Source organism: Primulina eburnea, chromosome 10 (assembly GCF_022965805.1).
Source record: "Primulina eburnea isolate SZY01 chromosome 10, ASM2296580v1, whole genome shotgun sequence".
Taxonomy (NCBI): Eukaryota; Viridiplantae; Streptophyta; class Magnoliopsida; order Lamiales; family Gesneriaceae; genus Primulina; species Primulina eburnea.
In genome coordinates, this window is record NC_133110.1 from 26,072,482 (window position 1) to 26,099,747 (window position 27,266).

A 27,266-nucleotide genomic window follows, 5' to 3' on the forward strand; every position below is an offset into this window, starting at 1 on the left:
ATTTCATGCGGATTATCATTCGATGAGAAGCCTGTGATACTATATGAAGATAATGCTGCATGTGTTGCTCAAATGAAATAAGGATACATAAAAAAAGCGACAGAACTAAACATATTCCTCCTAAGTTCTTCACATTCACCAAGGAGCTTGAGAAGAATAAATGTATTGATGTTCGTCACATTCAATCAAGTGAAAACTCATCAGATCTCTCACAAAGGCACTTCCTACGTCAATATTCAGAAAGCACATATATAATATTGGGATGCTCAATCTACGAAATTTGTGAAGAATTGTTCATGTCAACATCAGGGGGAGTTTACGTGACTGCACTCTTTTTCCCTTACTATGGTTTTTATCCCAACGGGTTTTTCCAAGTAAGGTTTTTAACGAGGCAGTACAAAATACGTAATGAAGACATCATCATATCATGATCATCATCACAAGGGGGAGTGTTGAAAATAAATGATTTGAATATTGAAAAGTAATAGTTGAATATTTGAATGTTGAAAATAAGAGTTGTAAAATTAGAAATTTGTGTGTGATGATGTAGGTAATGATGTATTTTATTTTTTGGATTATGTGTAATGAAATTCTATAAATAGATCTCTCATTTGTGAAGAAAATCACAATTGAGTAGAGAGAAAAATATTATAAAGTGTGTAGTTTGGTGAATTTTAAGAGTTTGAAATTTTTACTTTTTACCATAAATTTTTACTTTTTCATAACACATACAACCCTTAAAAATTATCTAAAACCCAATTGAAAACGACCACAAACCAACAGAAACAAACAGAAAAAAGCAAATAGAAAATGACCCAAAGAAGAGAACTGAAGTAGGAAGAGTTCCCACGGAGGCCCACAGACAAAACTCATTCACGTCCACAAAACTTATGAAGAGGAGTAGCCGGTCTGTGACTCGAATTTTTTAATTTAGACTTAGGTTATTGCATTTCGAAACCATTTTTTAGGGTTTGAAGCAACAAATTGATACCAATTTTGTGGTTTTTGCTTGAAATCGAAAGTTTTACGCATAGTTGTAGCTATTTCGTGTCCAATTTTGGTGGTTTTGTGTTTGAAACTAAAATTTTTATTAAGCTTTACACATAGTTGTAGCTATTTCGTGTCCAATTATTCAAGTGAAATTCATTAATTATGATATATTAAGCGAACTTTGGAAAAAATCCCTAACCAAAAACTATGTTTGGTGCCCATCCTCCATTCTATCAAAATTTGTCTGAGAGAAGGGGAAATGTTTTTTAAACTCCTTCTCCAATTATTTTTATTTATTTTCTATTATTATATTATACTACTATTTAACTCGTACGATTCACAAAATGATATTATTAAAAATTAGTGATCATTTATTGCAGTACGCATATGTCAATATTTATGATATAGCTTTCTTTTTTTAGAAATGACATTGCAATCATTTGTATTTAAAATTTATTTATACAGTTTTTAATAAAAATTAAATATATCATAGTAACACAAAATCATATCACAAATTAAATTGATTGATATAATCAATGCAAAAATTTTAATGTAGTTTATATTTTCAATAGAGATTAATTTCAATTAAATAAAAAAATAAAAAAAATATAATACATAAATTATATTTGAATTAATATAAAAATAAATTAAATTCAACTTTGAACTAAATGAATTGATATAATCAATGCAAGCAATAATTGAAGTTATCATTTATTGCAGTACACATATTTCAATATTCATTATATATCTTTCCTTTTTAGAAATGAAATTTTGGCGGGAAATTACTATTTTTGGCAAAAAATCTGTTTATATATATATATATATATATATATATATATATATATATATATATATATATATATATATATATATTAAGATAACTTTTAATATTCAACCAATTTTTTTTTTAGAAAAATTAAATAAACTAATTAATTATTGTATTTCTTTTTTAATAAGTAATTTGGGTAGGAAATTAATTAAAATAGAAAAATTTATTTTTGATTGATTTACCTCATGAGTGATACTGAACATTGCAATCATTTGTATTTTAAATTTATTTATACAGTTTTTAATTAAACTGATTGATATAATCAATTCAAAATTTTTTAATATAATTTATGTTTTCAATAGAGTTTAATTTTAATTTAAATACAAAAATAAAAAACATATAATACATAAATTATATTTGAATTAATATAAAAATAAATTAAATTTAAATTTGAATTAAATGAATTGATATAATCAATGCAGCAATAATTGAAGTTATCATTTATTGCAGTACATATATTTCAATATTCATTATATCTTTTCTTTTTAAAAAATGAAATTTTGACGGAAAATTACTATATTTGACAAAAACTATACTTATATATATATATATTTCTTATCCCAAAAATCTCATTCTCTCTCACACAACTCATTCTCACTTTTCCCCATTTCCTTTCCCGTCGACCAAAGAATCTCTAAGCTTCCACCACCTCTTTCAAGACTACATTGCATTAAAAACCCATGGTTTAGACAACATGGCCGATTCTAATGCTCTAATTTCTAGCTAATGGGTGTTGAGTAAACGGCTCATTTCATTTTCTCTTATCTCCTTCCACCCGCTTCCCTCATCTTGACTTTTAAACCCAAATCCTTAACCAACAAATTCGACGCCTCCAAAAAACCATTGGGCGACTTAGTCACTGATTGGAGAAACCCATCGGCCGAATGAACATATTAACACCAACGAAGAAGACGGTGAGTTTTTGTAAATTTTTGAATTTTCTGTTTTGATATCCGATAATTTTTTTATGTTTTTTGTGCTATTTTGGGGATTTTGTAACGATTTCTTGTGAACTTATTGAATTTTATGTTGTTTGTGCTAGTTTGGGCTTTTTGTGAATGAAAACAAATTCGCTTAATTTGAATAGTGAACCAGCTTCTCCATATTTGTGCGAAAAAAAAACTTTATATTGGTGGAAAATGAATAACAGAGTAGTTTTGGAAATAATTTGAATTTCACGAGTAGCTGTTTAATTTTTTTTAAAATATCGAATTCTATATGTAATTTTTTTACATATATATGACATACACACAAGCTTTTTGATTCCCACAAGATCTTTGTTTTATTTAAATACTTGATTGAAAGTTCAATGCAGAAGACACTAGAGAAGCAAGATAGTCGACAAATTTGGATTTTCTTTAGTTTTAGTTGGTTTTGAAACGTCCTTGCTCTTTTTATTGCTTTAAAAGTACTAGAATTTTTTTTTTTTTTTAAAATCGCTCACATTTTCGGTCATTGCATGCACATGCACATAAAAATAATCTTGCACCATTTTAAAGTAAATCATCCAACTAGTATTTGAAAATTGAAAGGAATAGTCAAACCAGAAATCGTAAAACGTTTTACCAAACCTAAAAAGCAATAAATGTTGAAAAGTGTAGCCCATACTAAACTCTCCAAAAACCTCTCAAAAGCATAAATAAATAGTCTTAAAATCTTTAAAAGAAATCATAAAGCGTAATGCGGAAAATAGTGCGCTGGTCCTCGGGTTATGTGCGCCATCAGTCCAGTAGTATCACTCATCAAGACCTTCCTCAGAACCACCTGCATCCATCACACCTAGTGAGTCTAAAGACTCAACACACCATAATCTTTATAACGAGTAATACATAATACAGTTAACATATAACGGTGAAAAGTACTTGTACTTAAAATATCGTTTTCATGAAGATGCATAAACGTTAAACATAAACATTTTCGTAAACATTTTCATGATGCATAAAAACATTTTCATAAAAACATAAACATATTCATATTCATGTTCGTATCCATATTCATATTCGTATTCATGTTCATGTTCGTGTTTGTTGAATTCAGATCGTTGATTGTGACTTTCATATACGTGTTAGGCGATGGATCCATCTACATGTAACCACAGTACTGGGCGGCGGGGGACACCAGCAACACTCTCACCGGTCAACTGGGCCCTGGCCTTACGTAATATCATATCATCATATACATATACATATCCGTGTCCGAGGAGATACGATCGTCGGGCTCCCACTGGGACCATAACCCTCACGATATCTCCAACATATCATCGTGTTAGTCACAATCCATTCACATCATTCAACATGTTATCATCACTTAATAAAAATCATGCCTATAACATTTTTCATTTTAAACCACGCATGCAGCATGTCTTTTACGTTAACATTTCATCATAAAAATCCATAGACATTTAAAATAAAATCATAATTAAATCATGAGAAATTCATAAACATTTTAGAATAGTCATAATATCATAAAAACAGCATTTAGGGCACTGCCATTACCTTTACTAATTTCCCGACGTAAAAAGACCGTTTTACCCCTGGACTCGACTTTTTACGTTTTCGACTTTTTTCGTGATTTCTTGACTCTAATATGTCCCAAATAATTATTTAAGCCTACAAGAATTTTCTCATATTTTTATTTAGCTTAATTCGATGACTTTTAAATTTATCTTTAAATGCGACGTATTAACGCGCTTTAATCCCGAGTTAAACCAAACCTTAATATAAAATTCCTAAATCAAAAACTTAGACTTATAATAATTATTTAAGCTTAAATCTAATTTTTCATAATTTTACTACGCTTAAAACTAGGTGTTTCCCGATTCGTTTTTAAACTTAGACGCACTTCTCGGTTTTGACTCGTATAGACTCAAAACTTCTCCAAACCTTACCAAACTTTAACCAAAGCTTCCTTACACCTAACTAAGCCTTATTGAACTCAATTCAAGCCCATAAAGACCCTGGAACCCGCCCCTACAGCTGCTGATTTTTCTGCATGGGTGTTCTAGTCCTAATAGGACTCTAACTTCTCCTATTTCGATTCCAGCCCTTAATCAATTAACCCAGACCATGTTTGACCCTCCTAGGACCCTCGTACCCTCATCTTAAATCCCTTGGTCACGATATTAATAGCAGCAAGCCGCCGAGTGTCCTAATGAACCCTAGCCGAAGAGTCCCAACCCCCTAGGACTCTAAATTTTCGTTTCTTATGATACATGGTCCTGTCCAGCCCTTGATCATGCCCTTAAGGACTCTAAATACAGTGGAAAAACGTCCCCTATGAAGCCCCTAACATGGCAGCCCCTTAACACATAGTTATCACAAGTTTTAGAACATAAAAACATGAGTTTTTGACATGCTATGACATAAAAACGAAATAATTAAAAGGTCAATATATTTTCCATGCAAACATAATTAAAACATGTAATATGGTGTGATAGATGAGAAAAAGGAGATTTATGGCGTGCCTTTGCGTTTTAAACGCACGAATAATCGTCGACGACGAAGAACGGGAGAGACGACTTGGCTAGAACTTGCTAGAACCTTGCGAAATTCTCTCCTGGATGGCCTTGAGGTGTGCTGCCGTGAGTGGGTGATGTGTTTGAGAGAATTTTCAAAATATAAAACTTGTGGTGGTCGATGGTTTGGAGGTGGAAAAGTTATGGGTTTCATTAGTTTAACACTTTAAATACTAGACTAATCACCAAGTGGGCTTTAGGCCTAATAAGCCTCAAATTAGAGCCCAATTAGTTAAATTAGGATTTAATTAAAATAGTAGCAAAGTTTTTCTTTTAATAAAAATGTGAATTTAATAGCCGGGATGCTCGAATGCTCGAATTTTATTTGAAAAGCCAATACCGATAAAATTACGTTCCGGCGTATAAAATCACCTCACAACTCGATACTTTCAAAAATTTACTTAAAAACATCGACCGCATTTTAAATAGTTAAAAATAATTATTTAATAAAAAATCTTTTACATTTTTAGCCCTCTGTCCCCGTTCCTCGATCGTCACTTGAATAATCCTAGAAATACCATTTTAATGCAACCATGTAGGAAATATAATTTAAACATATCAATTATGCACCACATAATCAATTAATGCAATCCCAACAATTAATTAAAATACCAAAGTATTTAATAATTGCGCGCATGAGGTTTACGTGAACTTTAAAATTTTCGGGGCGTTACAATCTTCCCCCCTTAAATTGAATTTCGTCCTCGAAATTCGCTTATCCTTAATAACCCAAAGTTTAGATTCAGTTCTAGTATCCCAATTAAATTTTCCTTCTTAAATCCTTATTTGCAAATCACAACTTAAAAAGACCCAAATATTTAGTGCTATTACTATTATAACCTCGAATTTCAATTTATTCTTACGATTCCCAATATTAAAAGATGCATAACCATACTTATCGTTTATTATTTTCCTTATTTTAAACCCGAAATGTTTGTCGACTTATCCAATTTCAATCTTAAAATCCCAAACGCATCCGCTAACGCTTATAATTTCAAACTTAATATTGATTCATCCTTAAAACCCCTTGATTAAAATTTCTTATAACGCTAAAACCAAGATATCCCAAGGTTCTGAATATTCTTAAAAGTCTAAATCCTCAAAATTCTTATTATTTAAACCATGTAATTATCGCTTAATGCTAAACTAGTCCCCAATTTTCTTAATATTTACAAAATAAATTCTTAATTTCCTCAAAAATTATCTTAATTGGTCCTAAATTTCAAAAATCCTACAGTTAACCCATAAATTCTCGGTATTCTTAATTTTCTTCTACAGTTTTCCCATGACATAATTTCCAATAAACTTAAACTTATTTACCGAAAAATAAATTTCAATAACAAATCTTACTTTTCATCAACTTAAAATCCCAATTTATCTATTTTCTTATTCCCAAAGTCGTTGTAGTCCTCGAATAATTATTCCTTACGAGTAATTCCCAAAAATTAATTCAACTAATAACCATGAATCATAAATATTTTCTTAGAAATTCTACGATTCTGAAAAGCATTCATAATATTCGCTTAACTTATAGCCCACAAAGTAGAATGTCAATTCTAAAACCCAAAAAAAATCGACATAATCCAATTCCACCACAAACCAACATGCGTTAAAATAAAATAATTTTTCATTTCATATCGTATCACATATAAAAATTCAAAGCATATAAAACATACATTATCATAAAACTATTAAACATGAGACGTACATATTTAATTCATGTACTTATGCAAGTAATATCATAAAATCACATAAAGCACGTAAAAACTTACAACTTCGAGGCTTGACGACTGATCTTCCCGGCGCTGATGGTGGCACAACCCTATACAGGAACCTCCGCTCTGATACCAACTGAAACGTCCTTGCTCTTTTTATTGCTTTAAAAGTACTAGAGTTATTTTTTTTTTTAAAATCGCTCACATTTTCGGTCATTGCATGCACATGCACATAAAAATAATCTTGCACCATTTTAAAGTAAATCATCCAACTAGTATTTGAAAATTGAAAGGAATAGTCAAACCAGAAATCGTAAAACGTTTTACCAAACCTAAAAAGCAATAAATGTTGAAAAGTGTAGCCCATACTAAACTCTCCAAAAACCTCTCAAAAGCATAAATAAATAGTCTTAAAATCTTTAAAAGAAATCATAAAGCGTAATGCGGAAAATAGTGCGCTGGTCCTCGGGTTATGTGCGCCATCAGTCCAGTAGTATCACTCATCAAGACCTTCCTCAGAACCACCTGCATCCATCACACCTAGTGAGTCTAAAGACTCAACACACCATAATCTTTATAACGAGTAATACATAATACAGTTAACATATAACGGTGAAAAGTACTTGTACTTAAAATATCGTTTTCATGAAGATGCATAAACGTTAAACATAAACATTTTCGTAAACATTTTCATGATGCATAAAAACATTTTCATAAAAACATAAACATATTCATATTCATGTTCGTATCCATATTCATATTCGTATTCATGTTCATGTTCGTGTTTGTTGAATTCAGATCGTTGATTGTGACTTTCATATACGTGTTAGGCGATGGATCCATCTACATGTAACCACAGTACTGGGCGGCGGGGGACACCAGCAACACTCTCACCGGTCAACTGGGCCCTGGCCTTACGTAATATCATATCATCATATACATATACATATCCGTGTCCGAGGAGATACGATCGTCGGGCTCCCACTGGGACCATAACCCTCACGATATCTCCAACATATCATCGTGTTAGTCACAATCCATTCACATCATTCAACATGTTATCATCACTTAATAAAAATCATGCCTATAACATTTTTCATTTTAAACCACGCATGCAGCATGTCTTTTACGTTAACATTTCATCATAAAAATCCATAGACATTTAAAATAAAATCATAATTAAATCATGAGAAATTCATAAACATTTTAGAATAGTCATAATATCATAAAAACAGCATTTAGGGCACTGCCATTACCTTTACTAATTTCCCGACGTAAAAAGACCGTTTTACCCCTGGACTCGACTTTTTACGTTTTCGACTTTTTTCGTGATTTCTTGACTCTAATATGTCCCAAATAATTATTTAAGCCTACAAGAATTTTCTCATATTTTTATTTAGCTTAATTCGATGACTTTTAAATTTATCTTTAAATGCGACGTATTAACGCGCTTTAATCCCGAGTTAAACCAAACCTTAATATAAAATTCCTAAATCAAAAACTTAGACTTATAATAATTATTTAAGCTTAAATCTAATTTTTCATAATTTTACTACGCTTAAAACTAGGTGTTTCCCGATTCGTTTTTAAACTTAGACGCACTTCTCGGTTTTGACTCGTATAGACTCAAAACTTCTCCAAACCTTACCAAACTTTAACCAAAGCTTCCTTACACCTAACTAAGCCTTATTGAACTCAATTCAAGCCCATAAAGACCCTGGAACCCGCCCCTACAGCTGCTGATTTTTCTGCATGGGTGTTCTAGTCCTAATAGGACTCTAACTTCTCCTATTTCGATTCCAGCCCTTAATCAATTAACCCAGACCATGTTTGACCCTCCTAGGACCCTCGTACCCTCATCTTAAATCCCTTGGTCACGATATTAATAGCAGCAAGCCGCCGAGTGTCCTAATGAACCCTAGCCGAAGAGTCCCAACCCCCTAGGACTCTAAATTTTCGTTTCTTATGATACATGGTCCTGTCCAGCCCTTGATCATGCCCTTAAGGACTCTAAATACAGTGGAAAAACGTCCCCTATGAAGCCCCTAACATGGCAGCCCCTTAACACATAGTTATCACAAGTTTTAGAACATAAAAACATGAGTTTTTGACATGCTATGACATAAAAACGAAATAATTAAAAGGTCAATATATTTTCCATGCAAACATAATTAAAACATGTAATATGGTGTGATAGATGAGAAAAAGGAGATTTATGGCGTGCCTTTGCGTTTTAAACGCACGAATAATCGTCGACGACGAAGAACGGGAGAGACGACTTGGCTAGAACTTGCTAGAACCTTGCGAAATTCTCTCCTGGATGGCCTTGAGGTGTGCTGCCGTGAGTGGGTGATGTGTTTGAGAGAATTTTCAAAATATAAAACTTGTGGTGGTCGATGGTTTGGAGGTGGAAAAGTTATGGGTTTCATTAGTTTAACACTTTAAATACTAGACTAATCACCAAGTGGGCTTTAGGCCTAATAAGCCTCAAATTAGAGCCCAATTAGTTAAATTAGGATTTAATTAAAATAGTAGCAAAGTTTTTCTTTTAATAAAAATGTGAATTTAATAGCCGGGATGCTCGAATGCTCGAATTTTATTTGAAAAGCCAATACCGATAAAATTACGTTCCGGCGTATAAAATCACCTCACAACTCGATACTTTCAAAAATTTACTTAAAAACATCGACCGCATTTTAAATAGTTAAAAATAATTATTTAATAAAAATCTTTTACATTTTTAGCCCTCTGTCCCCGTTCCTCGATCGTCACTTGAATAATCCTAGAAATACCATTTTAATGCAACCATGTAGGAAATATAATTTAAACATATCAATTATGCACCACATAATCAATTAATGCAATCCCAACAATTAATTAAAATACCAAAGTATTTAATAATTGCGCGCATGAGGTTTACGTGAACTTTAAAATTTTCGGGGCGTTACAGGTTTAGTGTTAGAACTTATTTTAGTTCTATTCATCAGTATGTTATTGTTTTTTCAGAGGTTATACTTCATTTTTTTTTTTTTTTTTTTTTGGAATTGTTATTAGTTATTGTACGTTTGTGAAAGCTTATGGGTGATTTTTGTTTGTGGTTTGTTGTTTTAATGTATTGTCAATATGTCACTTTTATGTTGTATAGATTATTATTCTGTTGTTGTAGTGTTGTTGTAGTTGATGTAATCGATTTGTGTTTTTTTTAATTGTCTCTAGTTTCTGTTCGATTTATGTTGGTTTCATCATACCATGTTGGTGCAATTCGAGCTTTGTTATGCTTTAATGTTGTTATTAAATCGTATGTTATCGTTGATTTTACTTTGTCGTATTGTATTTTAATTGTGTATTTTTATTTCTATAATATTATTGGGTTTATAAATATTTTTATTAGATTTGGTGAATGTTTTATGAATAAGTTTATGAAGAATTTTTTTTTTAGTTTTTGTTGAATTTTTTTGTTTATACTTTTGTGTTAAGTAAAATCTTTTTCATATGACATTTATAACCATTTAGTCGACATTGGTTTTTGTTTGATTTCTTGGAGAAATGGAATATGGATCTGGATCATCAAATTTTTCACCATGGTAACTGCGAGTACAAAAATGAGCTCTATATGATTTCAATCTTTAATTGCTTCTCTCTAACATAGTTGTTTCTTAATTTTGAGAGAAAATGTACGGAGATTTCCCCACAAACTTACCTTGCAATATCTAGCCCCCCCACCCCATCAGAAGATGTATGTTACGTTGAATGAAGATGATGACGTCCGTATCATGACCCATCTTCACACATCTATGAAATTGACAATAATTAACATGAGGATAGTGAGAAAAGACCAAATAGGAGGCCATAATATTGGGAGGTAAAAACTCGTGTCTTAATTTTGACTTTCCACATGAATTGGATTTTTGTTTATTTTTGTTTTTCTTGGTAATGCATTTCCAGAGTACAACTACTTATGATAACATTTTTTATTGTATTTTTCATGGAGATCTGTTGTGAGTGTGCTTCTTGTGAATCTAGATAATGTATCAATTGTATTTTTCAACTAACTGATCATTTACATTGTTATCTAGAACATAAGTATTATTTAATATATGTTGTATTAATAATTTCTTAAAAGGTACAAAATGTAAGTGTTAACAAATTTTTACATTACTTAAAATAGGGTTGAATCTGAAGATGACACAGTAAGTAGTAATGAAAGTCATCTTCAAGTTGGTTTGTTAAAAAATTCCATAGACGTTTGGAGTAATTGCATCCGTGGGAAGGGTCAAATATTCAAGGATGCTGCTGAATTTCGAGTTTATGCTAAAAAATATGCAATTGCTACGAGACGTTCTTTCGTACAGAAAGAATGATAATGAGAAGATTACTCTTGTTTGTAATGTAAACAATTGTTCTTGGAGAATTTATGCTTCAAGACACAAATCTGACAATCTTTTTGGCATTAGAAAATGTAATCTAATCCATACATGTGGAAATGACAATCTATGTAGTAGAGGACATCCTAAAGCTGATGTTGTCTAGGTTTCCAATGTTGTGATGGAGAGATTGAGGGGAGAGCCGTCGTATAGACCATGTATGATGTTGAAAGACATACAAAGAGATTATGGGGTCGAGCTCAGTTACCACAAGGTTTGGAAAGGGAAAGAATTGTCTATGCATAACATTCATGGTGCAGATGATTGATCTTATGATAGATTAAGATGGTATTGTAGTGTTATCAAAGAAACTAACCCTGGAAGTATTGTTGAGCGTGAAATTGACCATTCTAGTAATGAATTTAAATGATTTTATCTGTTTAAATGCATGTGCAACTGGTTTTGTCAGTGGATGTATGACCTTGGTTTCTTGGGTGGCATTTATATAAAGAATAAATACAAAGGAAATATTTTAGTTTCTGTTGCAAAATATGCGAACGATGATCTTTTTATATTAGCATATTCAGTTGTGGATGCTGAAAATGATGATAACTGGGGATGGTTTTGCTTCCAACTTAAAGGTGATTTGATTTTACATAACTGTATGAGGTTCGATAAGAACACTTTTTTCTCCGATAGGAATCCCGGAATAATCAAGGCTGTTGAGTTAATATTCCCAAGCAGTCATCATGCATATTGTCTGCGCCATTTGGTAGATAATTTCGTGAAATAGGTTTGTAAGTAATCGTATATTTCTGTTGGGAAATATTTTTTTAAAATATTGTTACGTGTATTCTGTTTTTTAATATTTTATCTTTTTTTTAATATAGGTCATGTGAAGAGCCCACTTCACAACAAGAAACACTGGTCATCTGTGTTAAAAAAGCTGCATATGCCCCATCAAGGCAGGAGTATGAAATGCATATTAACAATATAATAACGTCAATGCCACTTGCGAGATACTTTATAGTCAATTCCTATCCAGAAAGTTTGGCAAATGCATGGTTTCCTAGAAACCGATGGGGAGTAATAAACAATAATATAGCTGAGTGTTGGAATAGTTGAGTGAAAGCAGCAAGATTTCTTCATATTGTGGGCATGGTGGACCACATACGCATTCAAATTATGGAGATGACGCACAAACAACGTGAAGCGTCAATGAGGATTGATAAAATATTGAGTCCATCAAAGGAAAAAATTCTTGCAAAAACATATGATGAATCTCATAGTTGCAAGTGCGTAAAGCATGTGGTTGGAGTTTTGAGGTTGTGGATGGAGAGAAATCATTTGATGTTGATTTGTCTTCTATGAGTTATTCATGTAGAGCCTTGCAGCTTAACAAACTTCCATGCAAACAAGCATGTGGTGCAATAGAGTCAAATCAGTGTCTTTATATGATTTTTGTGACAAATAATTTACGATGGAGTTATATCGTGAAACTTACAAAAGAATCCTAAATCCGATTCCTACGTTTGAGATGCATGAATACAATGCCAATCAGGCATTAGTAATCAATCCCCCCGATGTTCGAAGCCAACCAGGCCAAAGAAGAACTGAAAGTATTCCATCACAAGTAGTTCTTCGGGTGTTGAAATGTGGTCGATGTCATAAGAGAGGCCACAATCGACGAAGTTGCGAAGGACCCATTAACTAGCCTTTGTGTTACGTTTTGTTAACTTATTACATACAAGTAAAAATCTTATACTTGTATATTTGTGTCTCATTATTTAATGATTGATAGGAAAACAACTAATACATTTTCCAATTCACAAGAAAAGGAGGATGGTAGAACAAAGAATTTGCAAGACCACGTCAACAAGAAGGTTTACTCAGTCCGGGTGTACTAGTATTGGTGATGCAGCATTGCCTTTATGATCCTTTTGCGAGACTCGCTTTTATTTTATGGTTTTTGGTCGAGTCGTGTACTTGTGATATTAATTAACTTTGACTTTTCTTCATTGAGTCTTAGTTCTTGTTGTTGTATTTTAGGTATAAATTTTGTTACAAACATGGACTTGCGTATTTTCTGTAATGTTTTATTTTCATGTCATTTGTGTCCTAGCAATATGTAACTTGATTGTTGTCAACTAATATATTCACTTTTTTGTTACCTTGTTGGTTTTTTTGTGCGCCCCAATCTTTTTTTTTGCTGCTGGGCATGCACTAGTGCGCGATGGTTGCGTGCCTCATTCTGTTTTTTTGCTGCTGGACATACGCTGGTGCGCGGCACATTCTGTTCTTTTGCTGTTGGCGCGCTAAATTCTGTTTTTTTTTGCTGCTGGGCATGCGCTGGTGCGCGACCCATTCTGTTCTTTTACTGTTGGGCGCGATCGTGCACTTGTGCGCGCCCTTCTGTTGGAGATATGGACTTGTGTGTGCATTTTCATGCTTGTGGTTCCCCTCTTATTATATGCTCAAATTCTAGCTTTATGTACTCAAGTGAAAACAAAATATACTTAAATTATTTATGTTTTATACTGAAGATAACTAATTTTATACCGGAAATGTTTATTATATTGACGTGTTGAATACATAAAAATTATGATGAATAGTTGGTTTCTCAACTGTTAATCATCAAATGAAGATATGGGTTTGAATTTTCATGTATTTTCTTCTCCTCCTTAATTTATGCTCAAATGATATTTTTATGTAACCAATTTAATCCATAATGTGCTTAAACCGTTGGTGTTGTATGTTGAATTTAACTTAATTTATGCTGAAAATATTTATGATATGCACTTGTGTTGTGTATATGAAAATGATGGTGAATAGTTGGTTTCCCAACTCTTAATCATAAAATCGAGATATGAGTTTGCGTTTTCATGCTAGTGTTTCCCCTTCTTAATTTATGTTTAAATATGTACCCAATTTAATACATAATATGCTTACATCGTTTGTGTTGTATGCGAAATTTAACTTAATTTATGCCGAAAATAATAATGACATGCAATTGTATTGTGTGTATGAAAATGATGGTGAATAGTTGGTTTCCAAACTCTTAATCATGAAATCGAGATATGGGTTTGCATTTTCATGCTTGTGTTTCCCCCCCTAATTTATGCTCAAATAATATTTTTATGTACCTAATTTATTACATAATATGCTTAAATCGTTTATGTTGTATGTCAAATTTAACTTAATTTATGCTGGAAATAATACATAATATGCTCAAATTCTACATTTTTCGCTTGCGCGCGTGGCTTGCGCAGTATGTCGCGCGTGCTACTGTTCATGGGAATTTTTTTTTGGTTCGACCCTTTATTATTCCATTTCAATAATTAGTTTATGTCTCGTTGGCCTCAAGTTATGCACAAATGCTTGATTCCTACAGTGACATAAACAACAGCCAAAAACACGTAAATCTGCTCAATAACCTCACACTTTCATGCCAATTCCCCGGGTAATTTAAGTGCATGTGCTTCCCCTTAATGTATGCTCAAATGATATTTTTATGTACCCAGTTTAATACATAATATACCAAAATAATTTTTTTTGTATGATCAAAGTAACCTATTGTATGCCAATGTTTTTTTATCATATTGACTTGTGTTCGATTGATTAAAATGACTGTGAGGAGTTGGTTTCGATACTCTTACTCATTAAATGGAGATATGAGTTGCATTTTTATGCTTGTGGTTTCCTTCTTAATATATGTTCAAATTCTAGATTTATATACACGATAGAATACAGAGCATACCAAAATAGCTTATGTTGTATGTTGGATTTAACCTATTTTGTGCCGAGAATTATTATGATAATGACTTCTGTTAGGAGTAATAACATGATGGTGATGAGTTGTTCTGCTATTTCATCAGCTACTAGTTTACCAATAGAATCAAGAATTCAGGATTTCAAGAACTCGGTAGTGCATGAACTGAATAAATAGTTTCAATATAAGTACTTCTAATATCAAAATTAACGTAAGCTCGACAGCCTAAAGCTGAAAATACTACAAAGTAGTTATCCATACAAAACACGAAATCAGATTATCCATCCTAAAAATGTTTTCAACCATCACGAATCTTTACCGAACACACCATTACTGTCGAATAAAATTGTTGCAGCGATACATGCTCTGACACTTTTCATTTTGCAATATCTTTCATAGGTCCAAGCTTCTTCATCATCACAAGCATAGCTCGGAACATAAGTAAACATCGCAATTCATATCAACACATTGTTGTCGACAGAAAACTTGGTTCACATACTCCTTCGTTTTGTAATCGAATATAATCCTCATATACCCAACTAAGAACTTAGCCTAAAAAAATGACAAAGAATACTAAGTTAATTTTAACAACAACATTCTTGTGATTAAATATGCATTCAAATATTAACTTACATAAGCTCTTGCTGTTCCAAGTGACATGGCTGTGTATATCTAGTTTCTAAATTCAAACTCTCTTTTTTCAGTATTGTAAACAAGCAAGAACCAATGATATTTGGCATGAATTGGGAACAACAAAAATCTACAACGATCAATCAACTTCCTATTTATTTGTTCTAATTTTCCCCTTGAATCATGTGTCAAACGTGATAAAAAAATCATGGTAACCATCATCTTTCAACTTCCGCTTTTTGTTCAACCTCTGTAATGCACCCAATACCTCATCCTAAGCATGGAAAATCAACATATTATCATATTTATATTTCATATATACAAACCAATCATTCAAAATTTGTTTAAAAATACAAACCTGAACTGTCGTATCTATGCAAAATATTTCAGAAGCATTTTTTCCATTATACCCATTCACAATTTGCTTATAACAATTGATGATATTATCTTTCAACTCATCCCCAAACAACAAATCAAATAATTCAATGCCACAAATTTTGAATTATTTTCCTTACCAGTAAAATATGAACATGAAATAAATTTAAAAATTGCAAGAGGTGTACCTTAGTTTTTTCCTTGTAAGATAATTTATTATGATGTTGCGCTCTTTGTCTGAGACTTCTTCGCAACCACAAAAATCTTGTCTACCTCTGAAATTTTTTAGTTTTGACTCATCTTTATCTGCAGATATCTTCTCTTCTTCTACGCTTGTGTCTCCCTATGGAACAATAAAAATTTACCAAAAAATTAAATAAATGACATCATCATAATTAAAATAACAAAAATAAAACAATTAAAATGCACGATACCTCATCACTAATTACACGATAAACTTTGCATTCTACATTGGACTTCGTTTTGCGTCTTGGGGTGGAACTTGGAGGAGTGATGAACATATTTGGCTTTCTCTTTTTCACACGACCAGTTCTTGCCATTACATTCTTCACAATTGAAGATATAACATGGTTGACCTTGTCCTCTTGCAAACTAGTGACACCATTACCATCATCTCTTTCATCTACCACATCTCTCGTAGAATCCTCGGTGCGAACCTTATTTAATTCCATATCCAACTTAGTGAAAACAACATCATCGCAGTTAATCAAATCTGTCACAACATCAACATGATGTACTTCATTGTATCCACATAAATCTGTGTCAAAATCTTCAAAAGAAACATTCTCATCATCAATTTTTCCCTCATCAAGTTTAACATCTACCAGACCACCACCAACATTCTTTATCATATTTTCATTACTTTGACAACACATTTGTCTGAGTATTTGAATATCATGGAATTGTTCTTCCACAATTTTTTCCAATCTCTTAATTTTGCATGTTGTTTTCTCATCCTTTATTTTTGTGAGAACCCGAATTTAATTACTAAATATTTGGCAAGAATTAGAAATAATTATTTTAAAGTGCTAAATTAAAATAATTAAGTCAAATAATTATAGTTGTGTGTTAGACATATGTATTAGAAAAATATCGGCATTATAGACGATATTAAAAAACATATTGGAGTTTAATAGCACACGGGAGTTGTAAATATTTGGACCGGGTCACATTCTAGCATTTGGGCTAAATCATTAAATTCATGTATATAGATATGTGTATAGAAGGAAGCCCATTTTCCCCCAAGCCCAATCCATTTTCCTCCTTAAATATTCTCGTTTCTTCTCGCCTTGTTCTTCTCCATCGTTATCAGTTTCTATCCAAGCCATATTTAGCTTGTTGTCTCTGGTAACCACCGCATCGTCTTCCTTGAAGTTAGTCTAGTAGCTCAGCAGCTTATTGGCGCAAGATATAGAGGAAACCGAGCTCATTTGTTTAGCTCCATTTCTGCCTAGCGGCTGCGTTGGGCATATGTTCAATATCCGCTTTTGTTCTTGCTTCTTTGTGTACTTTAAGGCTTGAAGATTTCATTTCCAACCATATTTCAGTTCAAGGGAAGCTTTTGAAGGTAATCCCTAAGCCTAGGTTTTAAATTTTGTTCATGGTAGTAGATGTTGGTTTCTATTTCATGTTGCAGGTTTTGGCTTCTGATTTTCGGGTTACTGTGTGCCTTTCACTAAGAATCTTAACTTTTAGTTCAACTAGAACTTATAGATCAATGTGTTATCTTTCTGTAGCCACTGACAGAATAGAATTCCAATTAGAAAAGGATTTGATATGATTTTTCCACCAAAATGTGTCAAAATAGAATTCTGTGTTGGAGCTGCGTAGATTATCTACTGTAATTCGAGTTTATGACATTTATGTGGTCGGCTTCTGGGCTTGTGATTCAAATAAGAGTTGTAGAGCTATGTATTTTCTTTGTATTGATATAAGAATCATTAAATCCCATTAAGAATTGAAATCTTTATACTCATTTTGCCGAAATTTCTCAGGTACAGACTTCTGTCCACGAAGTGCGCATGTAGTAACGTCTTCTTGATAATTATGGGATTTATCTATTAGGATTCTAGAAATGGAAAACATAGATATTTAAGTTTTATTTCATCTCCAATTGACGGATGTCGATTTGAGTAAATGATGAGTTAGATATGAGTTTTATACTCATAAGTGTCTAACCTGAATCTGTCACAGAACTCATTTCTCATGGTTTCTGGTTTTGGGCTTATTTCAGTGTCGAGATGATTGAATTTCTTTCTGATGTCTTCTGATGAAATATTGGATTTTGAGCTAGGATTCCAGTCATGTATAATAAGTTTGTTTTGGTTAAGTTTTGGTTGAGTTATGACCTTAAAAACGAGCTTAGATCCAAGCTGGAAGTAGTAACTTGTTTTTGACTAAGAGTTGAATCTTTATTTGATTGAAATAATTTATTTTCCGCAGGTTTTAATAGCTAGGAAGCTCTAAAGAGTTCATAAACTATTGTGGTAATTTATTTGAAGGTTAATGTAAAGGCCCGAAAATATTTACTTGAAACTTTGCGGAAAAATTAAAATTTTCTTTTTAAAAGAACTTAAATGGCCTCATTCATAAAATCAAATGATAAACCCAGTTCAAAGTTTAAAATAATAGCAGCGGAAGAAAATAAAGTTTCGCCAACAATAACAATTTGAAAATTATCCAATGACTGATAAAAATTGTTTGCGGAATAAAATAACAACTGCTGCACTGAGGTCCTCGGGTGCCACTACTGCCGACCCAAGCTGGCTCACTGGTCCCCGCCCTCGGCCCTGGCCTCATCAGTACCTACAACAATCAAGTCTAGTGAGCCTAAAGACTCAGCATGCAAATATCGCAGGTAACGAGTAAAAACTGAAGTAAAATGTGCATGGGATAAAATATCATGTCATGAGACATGCTGAAAATAATCTGTACTGAGCAATTATAATACGTGCATAACTGAACTGAAAATCACAGTAAAAATATTTGCTCTTTGGAGCCCTGTACTGAAATAACTGGTAAAAATGTTCGGTTGAGATTATGTTTTACGCCTGTGGCCACTGCACTAAGCTGAACTGATCGGTAACTGGCTACCGGGGAGTCTGAAACTGAACTGAGCTGGCCGGTCACTGGCGACCGGGTGGTACCAAACTAAACTGAGTGGTCACTGGCGACCGTATAAAATGATACTCCCACATAGTGAATGAACCACAAGCCATATCGCATAAATCTCAAAAATAATCATTTTCTATTTAATGCACGTAAAGTAATTAACTGGCATAATGAAAATTCCTGTATATGTTACCAACTGGATTGGATCGTCCCCAGGCTCGCCGCAACCTAAATATGCCATGAAAATATGCAATGGATTTTCTTGGGCAAACTTATGCAATTAAATTTTTGAAAATGCGACAGAAACGTCTAACGACCTCGTACTTTAATCATGACTTTGAACCAACCCGAACCAACACTGAACCAACGTGACGTCATGATTAAAATACACTTAAAATTATGAATTTATGCTCCTAAAATTTTGAGGGTCGAAACCTAGGTGAAATGGAGGCCAAAACAAGAAAAGCTCTTTCGAGAGTCAATTTGGCACATCGCACCGTAAATTCTCGTACGACCTCAAAAATGATCCGAATCACAAACGGTCAAAAACGTGACCTTCCTAACTCGATGAGGCACTGTCCAGTCCAAGGCCATAGGCTAAAAGCCATACAAGAACTCGAACGAGCCTTCGCACCGTCACAACAACTTGCTGTAAATTTCCAGCAGCTGCGCAATTACAAGACTTGCGTTGGTTTCCAGACTATCGGCCATTAGGGCGTGAAACACCGACCAGAGACTCTTACCAACATCTCATGGAATGATTTGAACCATGGCTAAGGGCACAAGTCCAGCCACAATTCGCACCACACCAGAAACGAGACTACACACCTAGCCGAGAAGGAAATTCTGCGCGCGTAGGGAGTTTGGCTTCGGTTGTTGTCTCGTGTCGTTCCAATGGCCATTTCATTGACCATGGCACGATCTAGACATCTAGGGGCAAGGTGTAAACCGTGGCTAAGGGCCCTAGGCCAACCAAGATTCACACCACGCCTCAACAAAACGAACACACTTGCTGTCAAAAACTGAAGGCCGAGAGGGGAGGGGCTGTTCTTGCTTCGTTGGTTGTCTCGTGTCGTTCCAGTGGCCATTCGATTGACCATGGCACGATCTAGACATCCAGTGGTAGGGTATGAACCGTGGCTAAGGGCCATAGGCCAACCAAATCCATACCAATCCACCAAAAACTCGAAACACATGTGCTGTCACAGAATCAAAGGGGCCGAGAGGGGAGGGCTGTTCTTGCATTTTATTTTAAAACCGATGCACCGCGGACCAAGCCACCAAAAGGGCAACTTAGTCACGTCTTAGACATGCTAGAGAAGTGATCTAACCATGGCTATAGGCCCCTAGGGCAGCCATGATCGGATTCTTTCCCATGACAGCAGGAACCGAAATTTCGAGACACAATATGGCAGTGGAGGAAAGCTGCTGTCATTTCGGGTTTCTAATATGCTTGGGGCTGGTTTGAATGGACCATCACGGTCTTGACACACCCTAGTATGTGTCTAGATGTAGCCTGGTGAGCCTGGATTCGAGCCAACCACCTGAATGCACAAAAACAAGCAAAACCGTGAACTGCACATGAAACTCGAAAATTCTGCACATTGAATTTTTTTTCTGAAACTCTTGATAGATTTCGGTTTTGCTATGAAATGATGATCATGAAATGTTCAAAATATGCTAATAGGACTTGATTGAGGTTTAGAAAAAGTATAGATATGCCTGGATATTTTGTTTTGAAGAAAACACAAGTAACACGACGCGGCACGGCGGAGACAGAGTTTTGTTTCTTTCTAGATTAATCGATTATTTTGCTGCTACTGCCTCACGATTTTCTGCTGGTTACCTCTGGAATTTCGAAGGTTTGGTGGAGAGGATGCTAAGGAGATGAAGGGGGTGGAGGTTTGCTAGTTAAATGTGTCAAGAATGTATTTAGATGGAAGTTGCATGTGAGGAGGTTGATTGTCAAAGAAAGGAATTATTTTTTCCCTTAGGAATTCACGATTTTGCTGCTAGCTCCGACAGGATTCTCGAATGTAGGGAGGGAAGGAGATACTAAGGAATGGAGGTGGATGCTCATAATGGAAAATAAAGGAAATCAAGGAGTGTATATAGATGGGAGGTGCAACCAAGGAGTTTGATTGCAAATCAATTTATTCTTTTCCTTCAAGCTGAACGTGAATCATGGAGTTGATGGGTTAGGTGGTGGCCGAAGGTTGCTTCTAGAATGCAAGGTGTGATGGTTGATTTGTGTTTTTAAATTCTTAAGGCTTTAACACTAATAGTTATTTATATCTTAGTGAATTATTAGTTTAATTTAGGATAATCATTTTGCATGGCATGACTAATAATTTACTAACATGCTAGGTTGTACATTTCTTAAATAAAATAGGCCTAGATTAACTTATCTAAATTGTTAAATTTAGGCTTTTAAATTAATTATGAGACATAAAAGAATTTATTTACTATTTAACTTCAATTACTTAAATAAATCTCTAAACATCCTTTTACCTTAAAATAATTTATTCTTTATCTTAAATTAAGTCTAGGAACATTTTCTTATTATTAAATTTTTATCTCGCTACTCCAACTCCGGTCCGTCCTCACTGAATTAACTGAAAAGAAAAAAAATCTAAACTACTGGATAAAGTAATTAACTTCAAAGAAAGCATTTAAATACACATGTAATGAAGTCAATTTAATTTAAAATACTAGAATTATGCATGGCTTATACGCAGTATAATTACGGGTTCTACAACTCTCCCCCCCCCCCCCCCCCCCCCCCCCCCACCCTTAAAAGAAATTTCGTCCTCGAAATTAGAACTCACCAAATAACTCGGGGTAACGATCTCTCATCTCCGGCTCAGACTCCCACGTGGCTTCCTCCTCTGAATGGTTGAGCCATTTGACTTTGACTCGCTTAACCAACTTGTTCCGAAGCTTCTTCTCCCGTCTGTCTAGGATCTGCACCGGTCTCTCCTCATAAGACAAGTTCGGAGTAAACTGCAACGGTTCAAAGTTCAGCACATGCGAAGGATTTGCCATATACTTCCTCACCATGGAGACGTGAAAGACATTGCGTACTCCGGCCAGATTCGGCGGAAGAGCCACACGATAAGCAAGCGTCCCAACTCTGTCCAGGATCTCAAACGTTCCAATGAATCTCGGAGTGAGCTTCCCTTTCTTCCCAAATCTCATGACACCCTTCATAGGTGCCACTTTTACAAAGACATGATCTCCCACTGCAAACTCTAAATCTCTCCTTCGCTGATCGGCATAACTCTTCTGTCGGCTCTGAGCAGTCCTCATCCTATCACGGATCTTGCCTACTACATCTGCTGCTTGCTGAACAATCTCGGGACCCAACTCTGCTCTCTCCTAATTCATCCCAATGAACAGGAGATCTACACTTACGGCCATACAAAGCTTCATACGGTGCCATACCGATAGAAGACTGGAAACTGTTGTTATAGGTGAACTCTACCAATGGCAAGTTCGACTCCCAACTCCCTGAGAAGTCGATCACACAAGCACGGAGAAGATCCTCCAAGATCTTAATGACTCGCTCCGACTGCCCATCTGTCTGCGGATGGAAAGCGTTGCTAAACAGCAACTTAGTACCCAAAGTCGAATGCAAACTCTTCCAAAATGAGGAAGTAAATCTGGGGTCTCTGTCAGATACAATCGAAGCTGGAATGCCATGGAGTCGGACTATCTCCCGGATATATAACTCTGCATACTGTACCATGGTGAAAGTCGTCTTAATAGGCAAGAAGTGCGTTGATTTGGTAAGACGATCTACAATCACCCAAATGGCATTCGATCCTCTGGCTGACCTCGGCAATCCGGTCACAAAATCCATGGTAACATTCTCCCACTTCCACTCGGGAATGGGGAGAGGCTTGAGCAAACCTGCTGGTCTTTGATGCTCGGCCTTCACTAACTGACAAGTCAGGCACCCGGATACAAAAATCCTGATGTCCTTATTCATCCCAGGCCACCATTACAATAGCTGCAGATCTCGGTACATCTTGGTACTCCCAGGGTGAATAGAGTACGGCGACATATGGGCCTCTGATAAGATGTCTGCTCGGATAGCATCACTGCTAGGAACCCATATCCTGTCTCGGTATCTCACAATACCGTCGCTGACTGTATACAAGACACTGCCCTTGGCTTCATCTCTCTTCTTCCACTGTGCTAATTGCTCATCTGCTGACTGATCACTGCGAATACGGTCAAGAATAGAGGACTGAATGGTCAAGGTAGATAGACGAGGAACTCTACCTCGAGGATAAATCTCGAGATCCAACCTCTGCATCTCAGTCTGAAGGGGTCTCTGAATCGTCAAGTGAGCCATCACTGCGACTTTTCTGCTCAGTGCATCTGCAACTACATTAGCCTTACCCGGGTGGTAGCTAATGTCACAGTCGTAATCTTTCACAAGCTCCAACCAACGCCTCTGACGCATTTTCAGCTCCTTCTGCGTAAAGAAATACTTGAGGCTCTTGTGGTCGGTAAAGATCTGGCACTTCTCCCCATACAAATAATGCCTCCAAATCTTCAATGCAAAAACTACAGCGGCCAACTCTAGATCATGGGTGGGGTAGTTCTTATCGTGGATTTTCAGCTGTCGAGAAGCATATGCTATCACTCTCCCATGCTGCATCAATACTGCGCCAAGACCGAGCTTCGACGCATCGGTATAGAGGACAAACTCGCCGGGTCCTGAAGGTGTGGCTAAAACTGGTGCTGAAATAAGAGCTTGCTTCAAAGTATCGAAGCTCTTCTGGCACTCATCGCTCCACACAAACTTCACATTCTTCTTTGTCAATGATGTGAGTGGAACGGCAATGGAGGAGAATCTCTGAATGAATTTCCTGTAATATCCGGCTAGCCCAAGGAAACTGCGGATCTCGGATGCATTCTGCGGCACAACCCAATCTCTGACTGCAGCGACTTTTGCGGGGTCTACCTCAATGCCACTGCTAGAAACAATGTGGCCCAAGAACGGCACCTTCTCTAGCCAGAATTCGCACTTACTGAACTTTGCGAATAATTTGTGCTTCTGCAAGGTCTGCAGCACCGTGGTCAGATGTCTACTGTGATCCTCCCGACTCTTGGAGTAGACGAGAATGTCATCTATGAACACTATCACAAATTGGTCGAGGTACGGCTGAAATACGCGATTCATGAGATCCATGAAGATCGCTGGCGCATTCGTCAGACCGAACGGCATGACAAAAAACTCGTAGTGGCCATAACGAGTCCTGAAAGCTGTCTTCGAGACATCAGCATCTCTCACTCTCAACTGATGATAGCCAGAACACAGATCAATCTCGGAGAAAATCGAAGCTCCCTGCAACTGGTTAGACAGATCCTCAATCCTCGGCAGTGGGTATTTGTTCTTCACTGTAACCCTGTTCAACTCCCGATAGTCAATGCAAAGCCTCATCGAGCCATCCTTCTTCTTCACAAATAAGACCGGCACTCCCCATGGAGAAAAGCTCGGGCGAATGAACTCCTTGTCCAGAAGTTCCTGAATCTGCTTCTTAAGCTCTGCCATCTCTGTCGGTGCTAGTCGATACGGCGCTTTGGATATCGGAGCCGTACCTGGCATAAGCTCAATGGAGAACTCCACCTCTCTCTCAGGTGGCATACCAGAGACGTCTTCGGGAAAAACGTCTAAGAAATCTTTGACAATCGGAACATCTGAGGCTGACTGGCTGGGTTCCTCGGGGACAGATAAAAAGGTCGCTAGAAATGCCCGACACCCTCTATGCATGAGCTTCCTAGCCTGAACATATGGAATAATGCGCGGTAAAGGAAAGTACCTGTCCGGCTCAAATAAGAATTGCTCCATCCCAGGCGGTCGGACAAGAACAGATCTCCGCTGGAAGTCTCTCAACACTCTGTTCCTCAATAGCCAGTCCATCCCTAGGATGATGTCGAATTCTGGCATTGGTAGCACGATCAGATCCGCATAAACAAGATTACCGTGCAGCTCCATATCTATATCTCGGATAACATTGGTGGCTGCCATCTCCTCGCCCGACGGCAACACTACTGAAAAGGCTATGTCTAGCACAATGGTCTTGACCTTGAGAAAGTTTGCAAAGACCTCCGAAATAAACGAGTGAGTGGTCCCTGAATCTATCAAGGCCTTGGTAGCGAAACCAGATATAAAAATTCTCCCTGAAAGATCGGAACTCTAAGTTGAATCCCACTACAAGATCTAAACTTATAGACATGCAAAGGTCAAGGTTCCTCTAGCTTAATTCCCCCGAAAAAAATCTGAGTAGAGCATGCAATCCTATAGCAGTTCTAAGTTCAAAAATCTAAATTCCGATTCCCAAAACGATGAAATTCGAATAATAACTCAATGCTTAAAGGTACCTGTCAACAACATAGTCTCCGGGTTTGTTTCCGCTGCATGGAGAGCAAAAACTCTGCCTTGAGTAGGCAAATGTCTCTGAGGGCACTGCAGCAACACGTGGTCTGGACTGCCACACTTAAAACACTTTCTTGAGCCAGCCATACACGCTCCAGGATGGTGGCGTGAGCACTTGGGACAGACTGGGTGCTCGAAAGTCCTCGGGGCTGGGCGCCCCTGCTGCTTCTGCGGTTGCTGGCCTCTGATTCGAGGCGGCCCATGAAATGGCCTCTTATTCTGCTGCTGATGCTGATGAGAAGGAGGGCGGTGTGGTACTTGGACGGGGCGCTTGCCCTGGCGATCCCTCTCGATGTCTCGCAGATCCTGCTCTGCGGCTAGGGCCTTGGAGACGGCAATCTCATAAGCAGCAGGGTCAGACACCCTAACATCCCGGCGCAAGATTGGCCGTAAACCCACCAGGAAGTGCATCAATTTGGCTCTGGCATCATTCACTATCAGGGGCACAAAGTGACAGCCCCTCTCGAACTTACGGAGGAACTCTGTAACCGTCATATCACCCTGTCGCAGGCTCATGAACTCGGTGGTCAGCCTGGTGCGAACCACCTCAGCAAAATACTTGGAGTAGAAAACCTCCGTAAAGCGGGTCCATGACAGTGTAGCCAAGGTCAGGGCTACCGACGCTCCTTCCCACCATAAGCGGGCGTCTCCAGTGAACAGATAGGTGGCGCATCTGACTCTGTCGGCATCTCCTAGCTCTATAAACTCGAAGATGACCTCGAGGGATTTGATCCATCCATCAGCAATCATGGGGTCAGACGTCCCAGAAAACTCCTTCGGACGCATCTTCATGAACCTCTCATAAACAGCCTCGGGCCCTGTCGGCCTGGCTGCGGCTGCGGCTACGGCTGCGGCATTGTTCCCCGCAAACTGTGCGAAGAACTGCATCATCCCAGCTAGCATCTGGGCATTCATGTCAGGTGGAGGTGGAGGTGGAGGAGGAGGAGGAGGAAGTGTCTGCCTCTCTTGTCTCTGATCGAACTCATTCTCATGACGGCGCCAACCACCGCCTCTCGGGCGTCCTACTTGGCGTCTAGGGGGCATACTGTTCCAATATAACCCATACGTAACTAACATGCATAATTCCATAATTGATTTTAAATGAACACTGAAATACTGAAAAATCTGGTCGAAATTATTTCATGGAAGCATGCTGGCAAAATAATTCATGCTTTAAATAAAATGCTGAAAAGTAACACTAACAGACCGAAGGCGTGACTTCGTGAGCTTCTCGTGGTCAGTAGTAGTGTAACCCTTTACAAGAACATAGGCTCTGATACCAACTGTAAAGGCCCGAAAATATTTACTTGAAACTTTACGGAAAAATTAAAATTTTCTTTTTAAAAGAACTTAAATGGCCTCATTCATAAAATCAACTGATAAACCCAGTTCAAAGTTTAAAATAATAGCAGCGGAAGAAAATAAAGTTTCGCCAACAATAACAATTTGAAAATTATCCAATGACTGATAAAAATTGTTTGCGGAATAAAATAACAA

General features: G+C 36.3%; 1 protein-coding gene across 3 annotated transcripts; it reads right to left on the minus strand.

Moving 5' to 3' along the window:
• Positions 1–14,756: 14,756 nt before the first annotated feature.
• LOC140803864 (uncharacterized) lies at positions 14,757–17,166 on the minus strand. 3 transcript variants are annotated; one of them, XM_073159719.1, is made up of 3 exons: positions 16,621–17,166; positions 16,375–16,529; positions 15,035–15,733 (listed from the first exon to the last, which is right to left on the minus strand). In XM_073159719.1, the coding sequence occupies exons 1-3, from the start codon at positions 17,080–17,082 to the stop codon at positions 15,721–15,723; spliced, it is 630 nt and encodes a 209-aa protein (XP_073015820.1). In that variant the 5' UTR covers positions 17,083–17,166; the 3' UTR covers positions 15,035–15,720. The 3 variants fall into 3 exon arrangements, 1 of the variants encoding a protein (XP_073015820.1); XR_012111959.1 differs by lacking the exons at positions 16,375–16,529; positions 16,621–17,166 and adding exons at positions 15,815–16,085; positions 16,170–16,328 and having other exon boundaries at positions 15,046–15,733; XR_012111958.1 differs by lacking the exons at positions 16,375–16,529; positions 16,621–17,166 and adding an exon at positions 15,815–16,162 and having other exon boundaries at positions 14,757–15,733.
• Between the last annotated feature and the right edge of the window lie 10,100 nt (positions 17,167–27,266).